General features: G+C 41.3%; 1 protein-coding gene across 12 annotated transcripts in view; it reads left to right on the top strand.

The window, feature by feature from the left end:
* Positions 1-17,792, top strand: part of MED18 (mediator complex subunit 18) — a 139,970-nt gene that overhangs the window by 49,957 nt on the left and 72,221 nt on the right. For all 12 annotated transcript variants that reach the window (XM_032389963.1, XM_032389957.1, XM_032389948.1 and 9 more), the window contains one exon: positions 12,424-12,477. In XM_032389963.1, coding sequence (XP_032245854.1) covers positions 12,424-12,477 — 54 coding nt within the window. The remainder of the gene's footprint in view (positions 1-12,423; positions 12,478-17,792) is intronic.

The following is a 17,792-nucleotide window of genomic DNA, read 5'->3' as shown; positions in this document are numbered from 1 at the left end:
ATTATGAAGAGGACAGTTTTTCCCAGTTTGATTTTAGATTGAATGTAATTCTAATCAAAATTCCAAAAAGTTTTTTTCATGGAATTTGACAAGTTGATTCTGAAATGTATATGGAGCAGCCAACACTTCTGAAGATAAGATGGGGAAACTTGTCCTACCTGATTACAAGACTTAACTGTAAACCTGGGGGTGCCTGGGTGGTTCAGTCTGTTAAGCATCTGCCTTTGGCTCAGGTCATGATCCCAGGGTCCTGGGATCGAGCCCCACATCGGGCTCCCTGCTCAGCGGGGAGCCTGCTTCTCCCTCTCCCTCAGCCTGCTGTTCCCCCTGCTTGGGCTCTCTCTCTCTCTGTCAAATAAATAAATAAAGTCTTTAAAAAAAAAAAAAGACTTATTGTAAAACTGATCATTAGACAATGTGGTTTTGGACCTGGGATCAAAAAATAGACCCATAGAATAGTATAGAGTGCTGGGAGAGAGACCTATGAATAGGAAAAGGGATATAGGACAAGGTGGCATTACAGATCCGTGGAGAGAGGATAAATTATTCAGTAATGGACTGAGATCATTTGCTAGCCATAAAAAAATGGATCTCTTAATACCATACACAAAAATTAATTCTAGTTGCATTGATGGCCAAAATGTGAAGGGTAAAACTTTAAAATGTTAAGAGGAAAATATAAGAAAATATCTGTCTTATCTCAGGTCTTGTATACATTAACTTAGCAATAAGTTAAGAATAGAAATAAGACAGGGTGAAGGGATAGGATGTGATGGAAAGGGGTTTGCCATTTTAGACAGGGTAGTCCGGGCAAGGCCCCTCTGAGCAAGTCATATTTGATTTGTCACATGAAATAATGGGGCAGATCATGCAATTTCTGAGAGTGGAGCATTCCAGGCTGTCTGAACAGCACCCACAAAGCCCTGTGAGAATGTGCTTATTGAGTTACAGAAACAGCAAATAGGGTAGTGCGGCAGGAACTGAGTGAACAAGATGATAAGAAGTGAAGTTTATGAGTAAGCAGGTTAGGTTATGTAGGATCTCAAAGGCCGTGGTAAGAAATTTGGAGTTAATTTGAGGTGTCATAGGGAGACAGGACATGCTTTACGTTTTTAAAGGATCACCCAGACCACTCTGAGGAGAACACAATATAGGAGTATGAGTGGAAGAAGGAGGGTTGATTAGGGAGTTGACACAGTAATCAAGGCAAGATGTGGCCATAGCTTGGAGTTGGGTGGTGAGAAGTGTTTAGATTATGGATATGTTTTAGAGGCAGAGGCAGTAAAATTTGGTGATGATTTAGATGTGGGTGTGAGAGAAAGAAAAGAGTCAATTATGACACCAAAGTTTTTGTCCCGAGCAACTGGAAAACTTAAGTTGCCTCTTTACTGAAACAATGATCTGAAATAGCAGCTAACACACTTGCTAGCTGTAATTTTTTTTTTTTTTTTGGTAAGTGTTCTACATCTATTTGCCTATAACTATTGAATAGGGGAGACTGGAAAAAGAACAAGTTGGGAGTGAGGAATCAAGAGTTTGTTGTTGTTGTTTTTAAATGTACTATGTCTGGGGCACCTGGGTGGCTTGGTTGGGCGACTGCCTTCGGCTCAGGTCATGATCCTGGAGTCCCGGGATCGAGTCCCGCATTGGGTTCCCTGCTCAGCAGGGAGTCTGCTTCTCCCTCTGACCCTTTCCCCTCTCATGCTCTCTCTATCTCATTCTCTCTCTCAAATAAATAAATAAAATCTTTAAAAAAAAAAAAATAAATGTACTATGTCTGATAAACTTCTTAGATTTCCAAATAAAGATGTTGTGTAGACTGGATATACCAGTTTGAAGTTCAGAGGAGAGATTCAGTCTGGCAATATGAATTTGGAAGTTATCAGTGTATATATTGTATTTAAAGCTATAGAACTGGGGTGCATTGCCATGCGGGCTGACCTGGGACCTGTCATCATGGTGGACACGAAAGAGCATCCAGCAATAAGCATCTGGGGGCACAGTCAGAGGAGGTTCCTGCAGGGACTACCTCACTTGTAGTAGGAGGGAGAACAAAGACTAAGAGTTCATAGGCCCCAGTTTAGGGAACACTTAACAATTATCGGGCTGTGAGAGGCAGTGAGAATATTTTGGATTCTATCGTGTCCTCAGGCAATGAAGATGAAGAAAGGGGGGATGGGTGTGAGATATGTTTTGGAAATGACTCATATGATGTGGAGGATGAGATTTCTGGTTTGAACAACTAGGTGGATAGTGGTGAGCTAGAAAACTGCTGGAAGAGGAGGGAATAAGGATGAGTGAAGTAGATAATGAATTGTTTTGTGTATGTTGAATGGAGGTTTCTGCTAGGTGGAGGTGTTTAGTGAGTTGGACATGTGGATTTGGAGCTCATTCATTTATTTTTTCTTTTTAAGATTTTATTTATTTATTTACTTGACAGAGACACAGTGAGAGAGGGAACACAAGCAGGGGGAGTGGGAGAGGGAGAAGCAGGCTTCCCGCTGAGCAGGAGCCCAATGTGGGGTTCGATCCCAGGACCCTGAGATCATGACCTGAGCTGAAGGCAGATGCTTAACGACTGAGCCACCCAGGCGCCTCTGGAGCTCATTCATTTAAAAAATAGTTGTTATTGTGGGATCCCTGAGTGGGTCAGTCAGTTAAGCATCTGCCTTTGGCTCAGGTCATGATCCCAGGGTCCTGGGATCGAGCCCCGCATTGGGCTCCCTGCTCAGTGGGAAGCCTGCTTTCTCCCTCTGCCTGCCACTCTCCCTGCTTGTGCGCTCTCTGTCTCTGACAAATAAATAAATAAAACCTTTAAAAATAAAAAAAAATAGTTGTTACTGTGTACTTACTATCTTCCAGGCACTATTCTAAATATATTTTTTTAAAGATTTATTTATTTTAGAGAGAGAGAGCACGCACAGGGGAGGGGCAGAGGGAGAGGGAGAGAGAGAATCTCAAGCAGACTCCGTGCTGAGCACGGAGCCCAACTTGGGGCTCAATCTCATGACCATGAGATCACGACCTGAGCCAAAATCAAGAGTCCGGTGATTAACTGTCTGCACCACTCAGACACCCCTCCAGGCACTATTCTAGATGTTAAAGATATAGCAGTGAAAAAAAAATAGGCAAAATATGTGTCCTGAAAGAATTAATGTTTTAGTGAGAGGAGATAATAAATAATAAAAATAAATTTATAGCATAATGTAGAAGATAAGTGCTCTGAGAAATACAAAGCTTGAAGAGTACCTGAGTGGCTCAATCAGTTAAGTGGCTGCCTTCGGCTCAGGTCATGATCCCAGGACCCTGGGATCGAGCCCCACATCGGGCGCTCTGCTCAGCAGAGAGCCTGCTTCTCTTCCCTCTGCTGCTCCCCCTGCTTGTGGGTGCTCTCTCTCTCTCTGTCAAATAAATAAAATATTAAAAAAAAAAAATACAAAGCTGGGAAAAGAGGTAAAGCAGGGGTGGGGTGGGGTGATGATTTCTGTTTAAAGTTGGGTAAGGAAGGAAGGCTTCACTGAGAAGGACATAAAAGAATTGAGGAATGAATATCTGGGGGAGGAGCATTCCAGGGAGAGCGAATAGCAAGTGCAAAAGCCCCAAGCATGCCTGGCAGGTTCAAGAAACGGTAAGGAGGCTCACCTACCGAAGCTTAGTGAGGGAGAGAGTAGTTGAACATGATGGGGTCATTGAACATGGTCATAGGGCCTTGTAATTGTCGAAAGTCTTTTGCCTTTTACCCTGAGCTTTTGACAGAGATCTCTACTGAACATACGTATAGGTTTGGACATCATTTGCATATGGGTGGTTATAGAAACCATGGAAATATTTCTAGCACAGGCATTCAGTTAGTTGGAGACACGAAGTAGAGTCCTCTTCTACAAAGACTACTCAGGATTCTTTCAGCAAGATACCCTTCTGTTTGTGATTCTCTAAGGACAGAGGTGTTTCATTAATTGAAACTTTCTGTTAGCTAACCCAGGATCATCACCCTGATCATCTAGTGGATAATGTGGTTAACAGTAGAGATACTATTAATTCTGTCTTCTCTGTCTGCCAGCAAATCCTGTTATGTTTACTAACCATTTTCAGATGTTCCATTCTTGATTGTTACTGCCATTTCACTTATGTATCAGACATTTATTCAGTGCCACATACATCTGAAACGAAGTACTGACCTCAGATCTCTTAGCATGAGGGTTTGAAAAGAGCTTTGTTTACACGAATGATTACACTGTGTTCAGGCTTCTAATGACTGTAGCCGGTGTTAATCCCCTATTCTCTCTAATTCCTTTTATACTTGTTGGGAGGTTAACACTCAACTGATTTGACTTCCCAGCTAGTCTTTTTTTTTTTTTAGTGGTTGCTCTGGGACTTACAATTCACATTTTACCTTAAAACAACCTAGTAATCTCATTCAGGTATATACCAATTTGATTTCAGTATAGCTCTGTTCCTTTTCCCCTTAGTGTTGTTATTCTCGTACAAATTACGTATTTATATATCATAAGCCCATTACTATGATTTTATAATTATTGCTTTATACATTGTCTTTTAAATTAGATAGGAAAATAAAATTACATATATACATTTATACTGTCTTTTATACTTACCTATGTAGTTCCTTTTACTGTTGCTCTTTATTTCTTCCTGTGGATTCTAGTTACTGTCTACTTTCCTTTCGCGTCTCTAGTAGAACAGGTCTGTTAGGGATGAATGCTTTCAGTTTTTGTTTATCTGGGAGTGTCTTCATCTCTCCTTTGTTTTAAAAGGATAGTTTTGCTGGATGTAGGATTTTTGGTTAACAGTCTTTTTCCTTCAGCATTTTGAATACTAAGTGTGGATCATTTTGCGTTTATCTTACTTAGACTTTTTTGAGTTTCTTGGATGTATTTTTCATCATTTGGGGGCAATTTTTGGCCATTATCTCTTTAGTTTCCCATTATGTGTGTGTCTGTATACTTGATGTTTTGAATGCTTCATGGTTTGTTCTCTGAGGCTCTGTTCATCTTTCTTCATTCTTTTTTTTTTTTTTTAAGATTTTATTTATTTATTTGACAGAGAAATACCGAGAGCAGGAACACAACCAGGGGGAGTGTGAGAGGGAGAAGCAGGCTTCCTGCGGAGCACGGAGCCCGATGTGGGGCTCGATCCCAGGACCCTGGGATCATGACCTGAGCCGAAGGCAGATGCTTAATGACCGAGCCACCCAGGCGCCCCCATTTTTCTTCATTCTTTTTTCTTTCTGTTCCTCAGACAGGATAATCTCAATGAACCTATCTTTGATTTTGCTGATTCTTCTGCCAGCTCAAATCTGCTGTTGAGCCTATCTAGTGAATTTTTCTATTTAGTTGTTATACTTTTCAACTACAGAAAATCTTTTTTTCTTTTTTTAAAGATTTTATTTATTTATTTGAGGGAAAGAGAGAGCACAAGTGGGGTGAGGGGCAGAGGGAGAAGCAGACTCCCTGCTGAGCAGGGAGCCTGATGCTGGGCTCGATCCTGGGACTCCAGGATCATGACCTGAGCCAAAAGCAGACGCTTAACCTACGGAGCCACCCAGGTGCCCCAGTCTTTCTTTTTTTTCATACAATTTCTATTGCTATTGCTACTCTCTATTTGATGAGGCATTGTTTTTATACTTGATCTTAATTCTTCAGACATGGTTTTCTTTAGTTCTTTGAAGTATTTAGAATAGCTTATTTAAAGTCTTTGTCTAGGGGCACCTGGGTGGCTCAGTTAAACGGCTGCCTTTGGCTCAGGTCATGATCCCAGGGTCCTGGGATCGAGCCCCACATCGGGCTCCCTGCTCAGCGGGGAGCCCGCTTCTCCCTTTCCCTCTGCCTGCCGCTCTGCCTGCTTGTGCTCTTTCTCTATCTCTCTGTCAAATAAATAAATAAAATCTTTAAAGTCTTTGTCTAGTAAACCCAGCATCTAGACCTCCTCAGGGACAGTTTTGTTGACTGCTTTTTTTCCCTGTATATAGACCATACTTTCCTCTTTATTTGTGTATCTCATAATTTTTTCTGAAAACTGAGCATTTAAAATAATGTGGCAATCTGCAAATCAGATTCTCCCATCCCTCCTGTGGGTTTCTTGTTGCTGTTTATTTAGTGACTTTCCTGGATGAAATATCTGTAGAGCCTCTCTTCTTTGTTGTATATGGCCATTGAAGTCTCTGCTTGGTTGGTTTAGTGGTTAGCTGATGATTAGCCAGAGATTTTCTTAGATGTCTTGAACCAGTAAATTATCCAGCCTTTGCCAAGGGCGTTCTGTCTATACGTTGGCATATACTTTCAATGTTCCCAGCAGGCAGTTTACAACTTTGCCTTAGCCATTACTTCCTGCTTGCACAGAAGTAAGAGATCAGGGCCCTCTCAGGCCTTTCCTGGGTATGTGCAGAGCCTGCAAATGCATGTGCCCTTCTAGATACCCAAGAATATGTCAGAGCTTTCCAAAATCCCATATAGACCTCTCATGCCTGGACATTTATGGTTTTTTGCTCAGTGTCCTATTGGCCTCCAGCTGGTATCACTGCCTTAGGCCATGGGGATGTTAAACACTGCCACTGACTGTTTTTTGAAAAATGTCCAAAGGATAGGGCTGTTCGCACAGAACCTGCTCTGAGTCAGGCCAAATAAAGATAAGGAGAATGGAGTTTCTTGGTGCTGTCAGTCAGATCGCATACTAACAGCTTTCTGGGGATGGGGCTTTTAGGGAGCTCCAAATTTGTTCTGTCTTTTCTAGTAGCTGCTAGGCTGCTGGTTTTCATAGCTACTGTGGTTATGAGGCTCTTGGTTTTCAGGGCTAAGTCAAAGGTGGGGAGAGGGAAGTGGGAGTCAGGCTAGTTAAAATGCCACAATACTCACTGATCTTACTTAGCAAGATTCAGCTGGGTTTTTATTTATTTATTTATTTATTTATTTATTTATTTATTTATTTCACAGAGGGACAGTGAGAGAGGGGACACAAGCAGGGGAGTGGGAGAGGGAGAGGGAGAAGCAGTCTCCTCATGAGCAGGGAGCCCGATGTGATGTGGGGCTCGATCCCAGGACCCTGAGATCAGACCCAGGCCGAAGGCAGACACTCAACCGACTGAGCCACCCAGGCGCCCCTCAAGTTTACCATTTTAACATTTCTAAAGGATATAGTCAGTGACATTAAGTACGTTCGCATTGTTCTATAACTATCACCACTGTCTGTCTTCAGAACTTTTTCATTTTCCCAAACTGACACTCTATACCCATTAGTGATAATTCCTCATATTTCCCTCCCTCGGCCCCTGGAAACACCATCTGACTTTCTGTCTCTGAATTTGACTGCTGTAGGTAAAGTGGAATCATACAATGTTTTCCTTTTGTGTTTAACTTATTTCACTTAGCATACTGTCTCAGGATTCATCTATGTTGTAACATATGTCAGAATTTCATTCCTTATTAAGGCTGAATAACATATTCCACATTTTATCTTTCCATTCACCTGTTGATGGATATTTGGGTTGTTTTTACCTTTTGGCTATTGTCAGTAATGCTGCTGTGAACATGGGTGTACAAATATGTGTTTGAGTTCCTGCTTTCAATTCTTTTGGGTATATATCCAGAAGTAGAATTGCTGGATCATGCGATAATTCTGTTTTTAATTTTTAATTTTTCTAAAGTATGGAGCCCAGTGTGGGGCTTGAACCCACAACCCTGAGATCAAGACATGAGCTGAGATCAAGAGTCGGATGCTTGCAGTGCCTGGATGGCTCAGTCGGTTGGGTGGCCGACTCTTGATTTTGGCTCAGGTCATGATCTCAGGGTCCTGGGGCTCGACCTGTGTTGTGCTCTGCACTCATGGGGGAGTCTGCTTGAGAATTCTCTCTCCCTCTCCCTGTGCCCCTCCCCTGTACATGCACTCTCTCTCTCAAATAAATAAATAAATCTTTTTAAAAATTACCTTTGGGGCGCCTGGGTGGCTCAGTCGTTAAGTGTCTGCCTTCAGCTCAGGTCATGGTCCCAGGGTCTTGGGATCGAGCCCCGTGTCGGGCTCCCTGCTCCGCGGGAAGCCTGCTTCTCCCTCTCCCACTCCCCCTGCTGTGTTCCCTCTCTCACTGTTCTCCCTCTGTCAAATAAATAAATAAAATCTTTAAAAAAAAAAATTACCTTTAAAATATCAGCCACTTAACTGACTGAGACACCCAGGCGCCCCCCCATCTCTGCCAGTCTTGATGGCTTACTTGGTGGTGTGACCCAAACCCTCATTCCTGAGGGATCTGAACCACTAGCTACCATGCTTTACTCAGGCCAGAGTATCCAATTTGTCTGCTTACTGTACTCTCAGAATTGGGAAAGGGAATACCAGTAGGCACCCAAGTGGATCATCTGGGTTCCAGATATATTGTCACTGTCCCCTTGTGGAACAGCAACCCTACTTCTTTCTGATAATAAGGATCAGTTACCCCCCTGCCAAGATGGTAATTCCTCCTTTGCCTGCTGATCCCTAGATACAAGAACTCGAAAATGCCCAGGTGGCAGCCATAGCTTATAGTCTCTAGGGATTCTTTCCCCTCCCCGCCTCAGGATTCTTTTGTCTCCTATGGAAGTGTTCTCTTTTGGTGACCAAAATCTTGAACTTTGCAGAACCCAGAGTTGCAGGAATAAGACACACACATTCCCCAGGTGGGTCTTTGGGATTTGATGATAAACAGGGTGTATTGTGTTTGTACCCCCCATTTTCCTATATCCATGTATTTTTCTTGTTGAAGACATAGCATATGAAGGGCTTTGATTTGGGTATATATTGCATCCTGGAGGTCGGCATTCTGTTCTTATAAAATATTACATTGAGTTGATGTTCAGCTATGCCTTCATCAGGCCATTTCAATGCTCTTTTAGGTTAGGAGCTTCTAGATGATGCTATGTATGATACCACCAGTAGATCCCATGGTCCTGGGACGGATCTTGCACTTACTGTGATGAGATGATATTGTGTGGGATGATGCTTACTGGTAGATTAAACCTTTCCTAAACTCTCGTGCAGTGATGTTCCAGAGGGCAGGAAAGGCAAACCTACACCCAGAATATGTCCCTATTCCTTTCAGAATAAATTGTTCACCTTTTCAAGGTGGAAGGGGCCATTATAGTCAGTCAGCTTGCCATCAAGTGGTTTCCTTAAAGGTGGTGCCATGTTGGAGCTTAGTGTTTACCTCTGTTGCTGGCCATTTGAACTTTTGGCTGCATCAATAACTGGAGCATCCTTGATCAGTGGGAGTTCATGCTATTGTGCATGCATGGTATATATCTCTGCCACCATGACCACCTTCTTTCATGTGCCCATTTTGTCAGCACTGGGGAGGCCATGACAAAAGATGGCTGACAGAAACTGGTTGAGTCATTGTCTACATGGTTGTTTAGTGCCTCTTTCAATGGTAGATGTTCTCTGATGAATGTTTACGTGTGATACAAAGATCACATGTTGTGCCCACTCCTATAGCCCTCCTGCATGCCTCTACCCTAAGACCTCCTTGCCCCAGTGTTCCAGTCTTTCTACTTTTAAGCCCCCTGACCAGCATGTTACATTTACCTATGAGTTGTCAAACCACTTCTTTGTCTATACAAAGTAGACAGTCAAGTGTACTGCCTAAAGCTCTGCCCATTGGGAAGGTTTTCCTTTACCACTGTCTTCAGTGCTGCCCGCTGAGTGAGGCTGTAGCTAGCGCCTGTCCATTTTTGACTTGTACCACATACAGCCATCTGTGAAAAATGTGAGGGTTTTTTCTTTGTCAACCGGTGATAGGGCCCCCCATATGGCCAAAAAGGTATATGCTGAGGGAGGGGCACTTGTACAACAGTGGTGGGTGATATGATGGTTTGGGCTCTCCGCTCAAGCTTGTGACCTCTGATCCTATTTATGCTTGATCTTGGTTGTATCACTTTCATCTTACGTTGGATTGTTACTGGGTCCACCCAACATTATAACTTGGTGTGTTTCACAGAACCTAGGTCATGATGGGTGATTCTAGGTAAACGGCCATTTTGTGTCCCATGGTCAGGTGCTCCGTATCTACTAGGACATAGTATCATGCCAGGAGTGTTAATGCAGAAGGCATTTGATTTTCCACTACAAAAGGCATGGCCTTGCTCCAGAACCCCAGGGGTCTGTGTAGTGATTCTCCCACTGGGTCTTGCCATAATACCATAGGATCTGCCAGGTTGTTTGTATCACCAGCCAGGCCTGCAGAGTCCTTTCCTGTTTTGAGCTACTCTTGAAATGCACCTTTTTACGTCACCTGGTTTAGAATCCATAGCAGTATTCTCAGATTCTCAGGTGGTGTGGTTCCCTCTTAATTGTGGGAAATGCAAGATGCAATTATTTACTTGGTTGCCTTTACTTGAATGGCATGTTTTATCAAGCCCTCACTACTGGGCCCATAAAAATTTTACTGATGTAATAAGTTCCTGAATGTTTTTTCTTTTTTTTTTTTTTAAGATTTTATTTATTTGACAGAGAGAGACACAGCGAGAGAGGGAACACAAGCAGGGGGAGTGGGAGAGGGAGAAGCAGGCTTCCCAAGGAGCAGCGAGCCCGATGCAGGGCTTGATCCCAGGACCCTGGGATCATGACCTGAGCCGAAGGCAGACGCTTAGCGACTGAGCCACCCAGGCGCCCCAAGTTCCTGAATCTTTGAGACATTTCTCTCTCACTCTCTGGAGTACATGTCTCCTGACAAGGCCTTCAGTGTGCTATCCACCTCTTGCTCATATGGCCCAATTAGCAAGACGTTATTAATATAGTAGGTTACTGAGGGGCGCCTGGGTGGCTCAGTCAGTTAAGCTTCCAACTCTTGGTTTTGGCTCAGGTCATGATCTCAGGGTCGTGGGATCGAGTCCTGTGTTGGGCTCCACGCTCAGCACGGAGTCTCTCCCTCTCCCTTTGCCCCTCCCCCTCTCATAAATAATAAATCTTTAAATATATATATATAGTTGGTCATTGTGATGTTGTGCAGAAAGTCCAGATGATCCATGTCTCTTAGGACTATATTATGCAAGAAGGTTGCAAAATTAACATAGTCCTATATATAAGTGTATGCTGTAATCTGTCCATGTGAATGTGAATTGTTTCTGATCCTATTTACTTATAGAAATAAAATTTAAAAAAGAGCTTATTCCTCCAGTCATTGGCTGCATACTGTGCTCCAGGACCTATTAATCTGCTCTAGCAAACATACATCTGGCATGGCAGCTCCAGTTGCAGCTAATACTAGATTCAGTTTGTGGTAATCTGCTGCCTACCTCCAGGATTTGTCTGATTTCTTCCCGGACCACACTAGTGAATTCTGCATCCTCCAGGAGTATTGCACTAATTTCTCCCAACCCCCCTCCCTTGACCCTGGGGTATAACCTTGTTTTGTTTTGTTATTTATTATCTTGGCAGGTGGGCTGGAGCAGCTTTAGTTTCTTCTACCTAGCCTTCCCCAGTGTGATAACTCTTATACCACAGCTAACAACTCAAAATAGGGATTTCACTAATTCCAGGTATATCTGTTTCAGTGATATACTCAGGAACTGAGGAAATGACCAGGAGGGCCCACATGCGCAGTACTCTTCAAGTGCCTGATACATTCAATCAACTAGAGCATTCCCTTCCACACGCAGACCACCACTATTCACCAGTGGTGAAAGTTTAAGAATTGGGCCAGCACCTTGTACCAGGATTATCTGTGTTACATCTCTCACCAGTGATGGGGGATCCTCACTGCCATCTAGTCTGTGAGCAATTCAGCTCCAAAACCCCTTTATACTCCCAATTTTCTCAGATCACTCCTGGCACCAACTGTTGGTAGGTTGTGTTCTCTGAAAAGCAGACTCAATTAGAGTTTAGCAATTCAGACTGTTTATTAGGGAATGCCCTTGGGATCCAAACCGCAAGAGAAATAGGAAGCAAGATTGGGCAGACTGATCCTAGTCTGATTAAGGGGCAGGGAAACATTTTTTTGTTTTATTTTCATGCTTGAGCATTCTAAACTGACAACTTACTATATCTAAAATAACTTCTACGTTCTTTAGGCAAACCCATCTCAGGTGTGAGTTTTGTTGGGGGGGGGTTGTTGTTTGTTTTTACATAAAAATTTTCCTGTTTCCTTACACTCTAGTAAATTCAAGATCGGGATTGGAAAGGGAACTTACTTGAGTAAACTGAGAATAATATGTTTTAAAATGAAAATTAGCCTTAAATGTTTTATGATATTTTTATACTATATATCTATATCTGAACTGTCTTAAAATAAATCCCAGTTGGTAATGTTCTCACTTAATAAGTTATACATTTCTATAATGTTCAGTTTTAAATTATAATCAGTGTTACTGAATTGGGTTTAAAAAAAACATAAAAGGTGATGGAATTTATGTTTTAAGTATATAATTTACCTTTTTCTCTTTTTAGAAACTATACTCCACCTCCCAAAACTGGTTAATAGTGGCATGGAAGATCCATTTGGTGAGTATCACCTGCATTTTTCTTAGTAGATGATATTTGTGGGGTGTTTTCCAAAAAAATCATATTGCAGACTAGGAAGACTAGTTAGGAAGTACTTAAAATTTAAAATAGGCATTTAAAATATGCAAAAGCAAAGAAGGGGACCAGAGGCCATTTTCCGTGTTTAACCTCAGCATGCTGGAATAAGATTTTGATTCAAGCATTTTGTGATTCTTTGCCAAATGTAAAGAAGTCTGAATCTCGTTTTATGCCAGTGTAAGTTGAAGTACGGTAAAAATGTTACCAGCGTTACATTCTGCTCATGCCCAGTTACTCTAGGTGACAGGTCAGACACTTGGGCTACTGGTACAAGTAATTAGATAGCTCAGGTTAACAGCTGTTGTCTTGCTTTGGGAAGATGGCTGAAAACTTGGCAAGGTCCAAATTTCTCCTCTGCTTTTATTTATTTATTTATTTATTTATTTTAATTTTTTTTTTTTTAAGATTTTATTTATTTATTTGACAAAGAGAGACACAGCCAAGGAGGGAACACAAGCAGGGGGAGTGGGAGAGGGAGAAGCAGGCCTCCCGCCAAGCAGGGAGACCTATGCGGGCTCGATCCCAGGATCCCGGGATCATGACCTGAGCGGAAGGCAGACGCTTAACGACTGAGCCACCCAGGCGCCCCTCTCCTCTGCTTTTAATGACCCTAAATTGCTTCTTTAGGACCTCGGTGGATTCCCCCCCTCCCCCCAGGGTACTTTATAAGTTCATCAGCATAATCCGCAGTGTGAACACTAGAGGGCAGTCAGTACTTTGGTCTTAAGTTTTATTACCAAGTTAATTACTTATGAACAGTTTAGTAAATTGAGTTGATTTTGGTTGCCTGGTGACAAATCCTAAAGAACATGTACATATGACAAACTAGAGTAACATTTGACTACTCCAAAGGTGTTTACTGGAAACTTATTTTTTCTCTCTGACCTCCTTACCTCACCTAACTTAAGCATAACCTAAGTTTAATCGAATCTAATTAATTAAATTTATCATTAAATTAATTAAATTTACTAGAGAATACCAAAGGGAGAGTTGCTATGGAAGTTATGGTTTGTCAGTAGTCAATTGAAATATAAATGGAAATGTGCTTTTGATCACTAGTATGAGAAAAAGGTTGTGTTCTGTGCTAGTGAGATTTTTTCCTCTTACACTTTAAATCTTGGAATCTGTAATTTGATTAACATTTATATTCATAATGTGGATTCTAGAGAAAATGGATTTTTCTTAGTTACAAAACATACATATAATAATATTTGCTAGTTTATGGTCCATTCGATACCACTGGACAAAGAATAGAATTCTGAATGTAAAATAAGTTTGTTTCTAAAAAGATGGAGTTCCTTTAAGATAGGGTGAGAATTTTGTTATAATTAGATTAGCTGACAGTTACATAGTTTGAAAAAGAATTATTTGTTGTATTCTGAAAATAAAAGTGACCCATCAAGTTCCAGAGGGACAGACCTAAGGCCTCTGGGACCTTTCCTATGTAGACAGATATTTACACATTTCATTATATAATATTTTAATATCACCTTTGTTAATACTACCACTGGTCTCATTGGAAAAGTCTTAAATATTGAGAAGCTGTCACACTCACTCTGATGAATATGTCTTCCAAAATTGTAATTTTCTTTTTGAAAGCCTGACATATCACTGGCAGCAAGTACTGTCAGTTTTCTTCGTAGTGATAGATTCACTTTTGTTCAATTTTGAGAAAATATCTGTCAAATATCTAAGCTTGAATAATCTAGTTTGTTATTCAAGTAAAAATGGTATTTCATGAAAAAAACCTGGCTAGTTGAGCTTGCAACTCAACCACACAAGTACTTTTACTAAAGGTAACTGTTATATTTCAGTATATGTTATGTGCATATTTACCATTTCCTTACACAGAATAATAAAAGGACATGTACTGAAGCATTGAGATTTATTAAAACTAGCAATTTTTACAGCTTTATCAAGGACATTCTTAAATCAAAACTGGCATTGTTTTTAACTGCAGTAACGTAATGGTGAAGACCATGAGTCCTATTACAGTTTGGTGCTGCTGCCTTGATTTGTGTTAAGGTACCAGCAGTTTTGCTCACCATTGCTTTTGCACCATTGGTACAGTGTCAACACTGAAAACGGCGTATAATCCTTTAGTATTACTAACTAAGTATATAGCTATACCTCTTAGACTCCTGGAAGGATCTCAGGGATCTCCAGGCATCAGAGGACCATACTTGCTTCCGTTTCCTCAGGTTTAAAGAGTCTATTCTATGGAAGAAAAGCAACTTTGGGCAAAGTCAAGACTTGTCCTGGAAATTGTATTGGGCAGGGCTCCAGTGTGGACCCACTCTTGGACGTGTAGCACAAGTATGGTCAGAGGGAGTGAGCAGTTCTGAGTTCTGTGATTTCTCCCAAGTTGACCATGACCCACCTATAGCTTTCAGGAATTGGTTAAAGAACACTTCTGTGAGATGAAATGAGTGTTCTGAGCTCATTAGGCAGCTGAGTATTTTTTTTTTTTTAAGATTTTTATTTATTTATTTGACAGAGAGACAGCAAAAGAGGGAACACAAGCAGGGGGAGTGGGAGAGGGAGAAGCAGGCTTCCCGCTGAGCAGGGAGCCCGATGTGGGGTTCAATCCCAGGACCCTGGGATCATGACCTGAGCCGAAGGCAGACGCTTAATGACTGAGCTACCCAGGCGCCCCGGCAGCTGAGTATTTTGAGAAGAAATTTATCAGCACTTAGTCAAGATAAGCTGAGGACCAGGCTCACCTAGGCACTACATTCTTATATTCAAAAAGAGGATAGGGATGCCTGGGTGGCTCAGTCAGTTAAGCGTCTGCCCTCAGCTCAGGTCATGATCCCAGGGTCCTGGGATCGAGTTCCATATCGGGCTCCTTGCTCAGTAGGGAGTCTGCTTCTCCCTCTGCCTGCTCTGCCTGTCACTCCCCCTGCTTGTGCTCTCTCTCTCTCTCTGACAAATAAATAAAAATCTTCAAAAAAAATTTTTTTTTATAAAGAGGATAAATGGCAGCAGAGATCATAGTGATGGCAGCCTTCAGTATGTCTCTTGGATCACTGTTCCAATCTGGACTGATGTCTCTCTGGGTGTGATGCACAGATGTCCTCCTGGATAGCACTACTCACCTGGGGGCTCAGCTTAATCCTGTGTCTTCTTTTTTGATGGCCAGGTGCTTCTCAGTGCTGGGCCTCCCAGAAGTTTCCTGGTTCTCACCTCTTTTTCCTTTAGCTCTGCCTCCTGGAGGATTTCTTCATCTTTATCCTCAATTAAAATTTTCTTTCCTACTCTTATGTTCCGAATTTCTGGGAGGTCTCTTTTATTCGGGGAATGTTTCTTTCATAGTATCCTTTTATTGTTTCAGCAAACTTTCTTTGCCTTGCACAGTCGCTTTTCCCCTAAAGTTGCTTTTCTATGTTTGTTTGGATCTGTTTTATGTTAGAGTTTTCCTCTGATGTCTCATAATAATTAGCTGTCTGCTCATGATTAAGAGTGGGAAGCTTTAAATTAGAAGCTTTAAACACATAGGCTGATTACCTCTGGGCCTTTCTGTAGGGTGAGCTTCTTGCCCATCTTGTTGAGGAAAAAGCCCCATGTCAGTAGGAGCAGATTTTCCGTCACTGACTAGATGTCTAGATGGTAAGGGGTAAAGAGGATTTGGGGGGGTGGTTTGCTCCGTTCAGCACTATTATGCCATGGTTCCCTAATTCCCCTCAGTTTTTAGTGCTGTATTCCCACCATCAACTGCCTTTTGTGTCCCCAGTCCAGAAGCCAATTGTTTTATCCCTTCCAAGAATCAGACCTCTTGAATTCTGCCAGTGTTGGTGTGGGGTGGACATTCAAAGTCATGGAGTGGGGAAGGTTGATAAAGGAATCAAACAGTTTTTACCCTGATTCTTTTTATTTTATTTCCTTCCCTTTCATCCCCAGTTTCAAAGGTACCTGGTAGAATTCAATGAAAGTATTATTAATCTATATTAATAATTTGTAGCGGGGATAGTGGGGTGGGGGAGTAATGACTACACTGTACGTTAAGTGCTAGAGGAAGGAAGGGTCCAGAGAAGATGTGTGTATAGTTTATGCTACTGTGATATTTCATACCCCACTGCTTTTAAAAATGGCTCATTACTGCTTCTGCTTTCATTCTTCCTCCCTTATCATCTGTTTATGGGTTAACAGCCACTCTCCCCATAGCATGCCAGAAGAAAAGGAACTGAAACCCTGTCATATGAAGCTCCTAAAGGTTTTTTGGGGTAGGAGAGGATCTATATGCTAAATTGCCTTCCCAAAATCTTCTGACAACTTTATTAAGTTTCTATACACCCTACCTTCTATAGAAGTGAACACAATTTGTTGAAAAATATTTTTTTTTGGTATGTGTTTGATGAAATAATTATTTAATGAGATAGGTTATTAGTATGAATCCTGAATTTGAAGCTAGTTGCAAAGGCTTTATTCATGCATGGTATTTTAGGAACAGATTTACAAGGTCATATCTCCTTTGGATTAAAATTTGTATCACATAGGGAATATGAAAAGCGGTGTGTTGAAGTAGAAAAGAGAAGCTATATCTAAACAAATAAAAATTATTTTCTTCCTATTCTGTATCTGAATTTATAAATCGTTATTGTGTTATAATGAGGTTTTCCCTAGATATTCAAGGACATTTGTTAAGGAGCCATGCTCAAAGCTAATGCACTTAACTTCAAAGTTCATGGGAAAACAGGATGCCTGGCTGGCTGAGTCAGTGGAGCATGTGACTCTTGATCTTGGGGTTGTGAGGTCAAGCCCCACATTGGGTGTAGAGATTTCTTAAAAAAATAAAATAAAATAAAATCTTAAAATAAAAAAAAAGCTCGTGGGTAAGCATTTTGTGATGCTATCATGTTTTTACCACTTGAAGCTCAAAATGTGTTAATAACACAGTCCTTCACTCCCTCTGCTTTAAGAATGAAGACCAAAATATGAACTTAATTAGTTTTGAGATCCTTAGGGAGTAGGAGATGAATTCCTCTGGAATTAAACTATGCCAAAAATGATATTAGTTCTATTTTTTTCCTGTGGTTTTGAATAGAAATTTTAAAAAGCATTATTATAAACATATATTATCTTCCTTTCCTGTTAGGACTATAAACTTATGGAGGGCAAGATCTTCCTACTATTATATCCCACTGCGTAAGAGTAAGCACACAATACATATTTGTATGTATTTCTTACCGTGGTTTTAAATTTTCTGCATAAAGTAGAATTACCAGCGGTGTGGGGGT

Source organism: Phoca vitulina, unplaced genomic scaffold (assembly GCF_004348235.1).
Source record: "Phoca vitulina isolate PV1807 unplaced genomic scaffold, GSC_HSeal_1.0 scaffold2, whole genome shotgun sequence".
NCBI classification, from domain to species: domain Eukaryota; kingdom Metazoa; phylum Chordata; class Mammalia; order Carnivora; family Phocidae; genus Phoca; species Phoca vitulina.
This window is presented reverse-complemented; position numbering and strand designations above follow the sequence as displayed.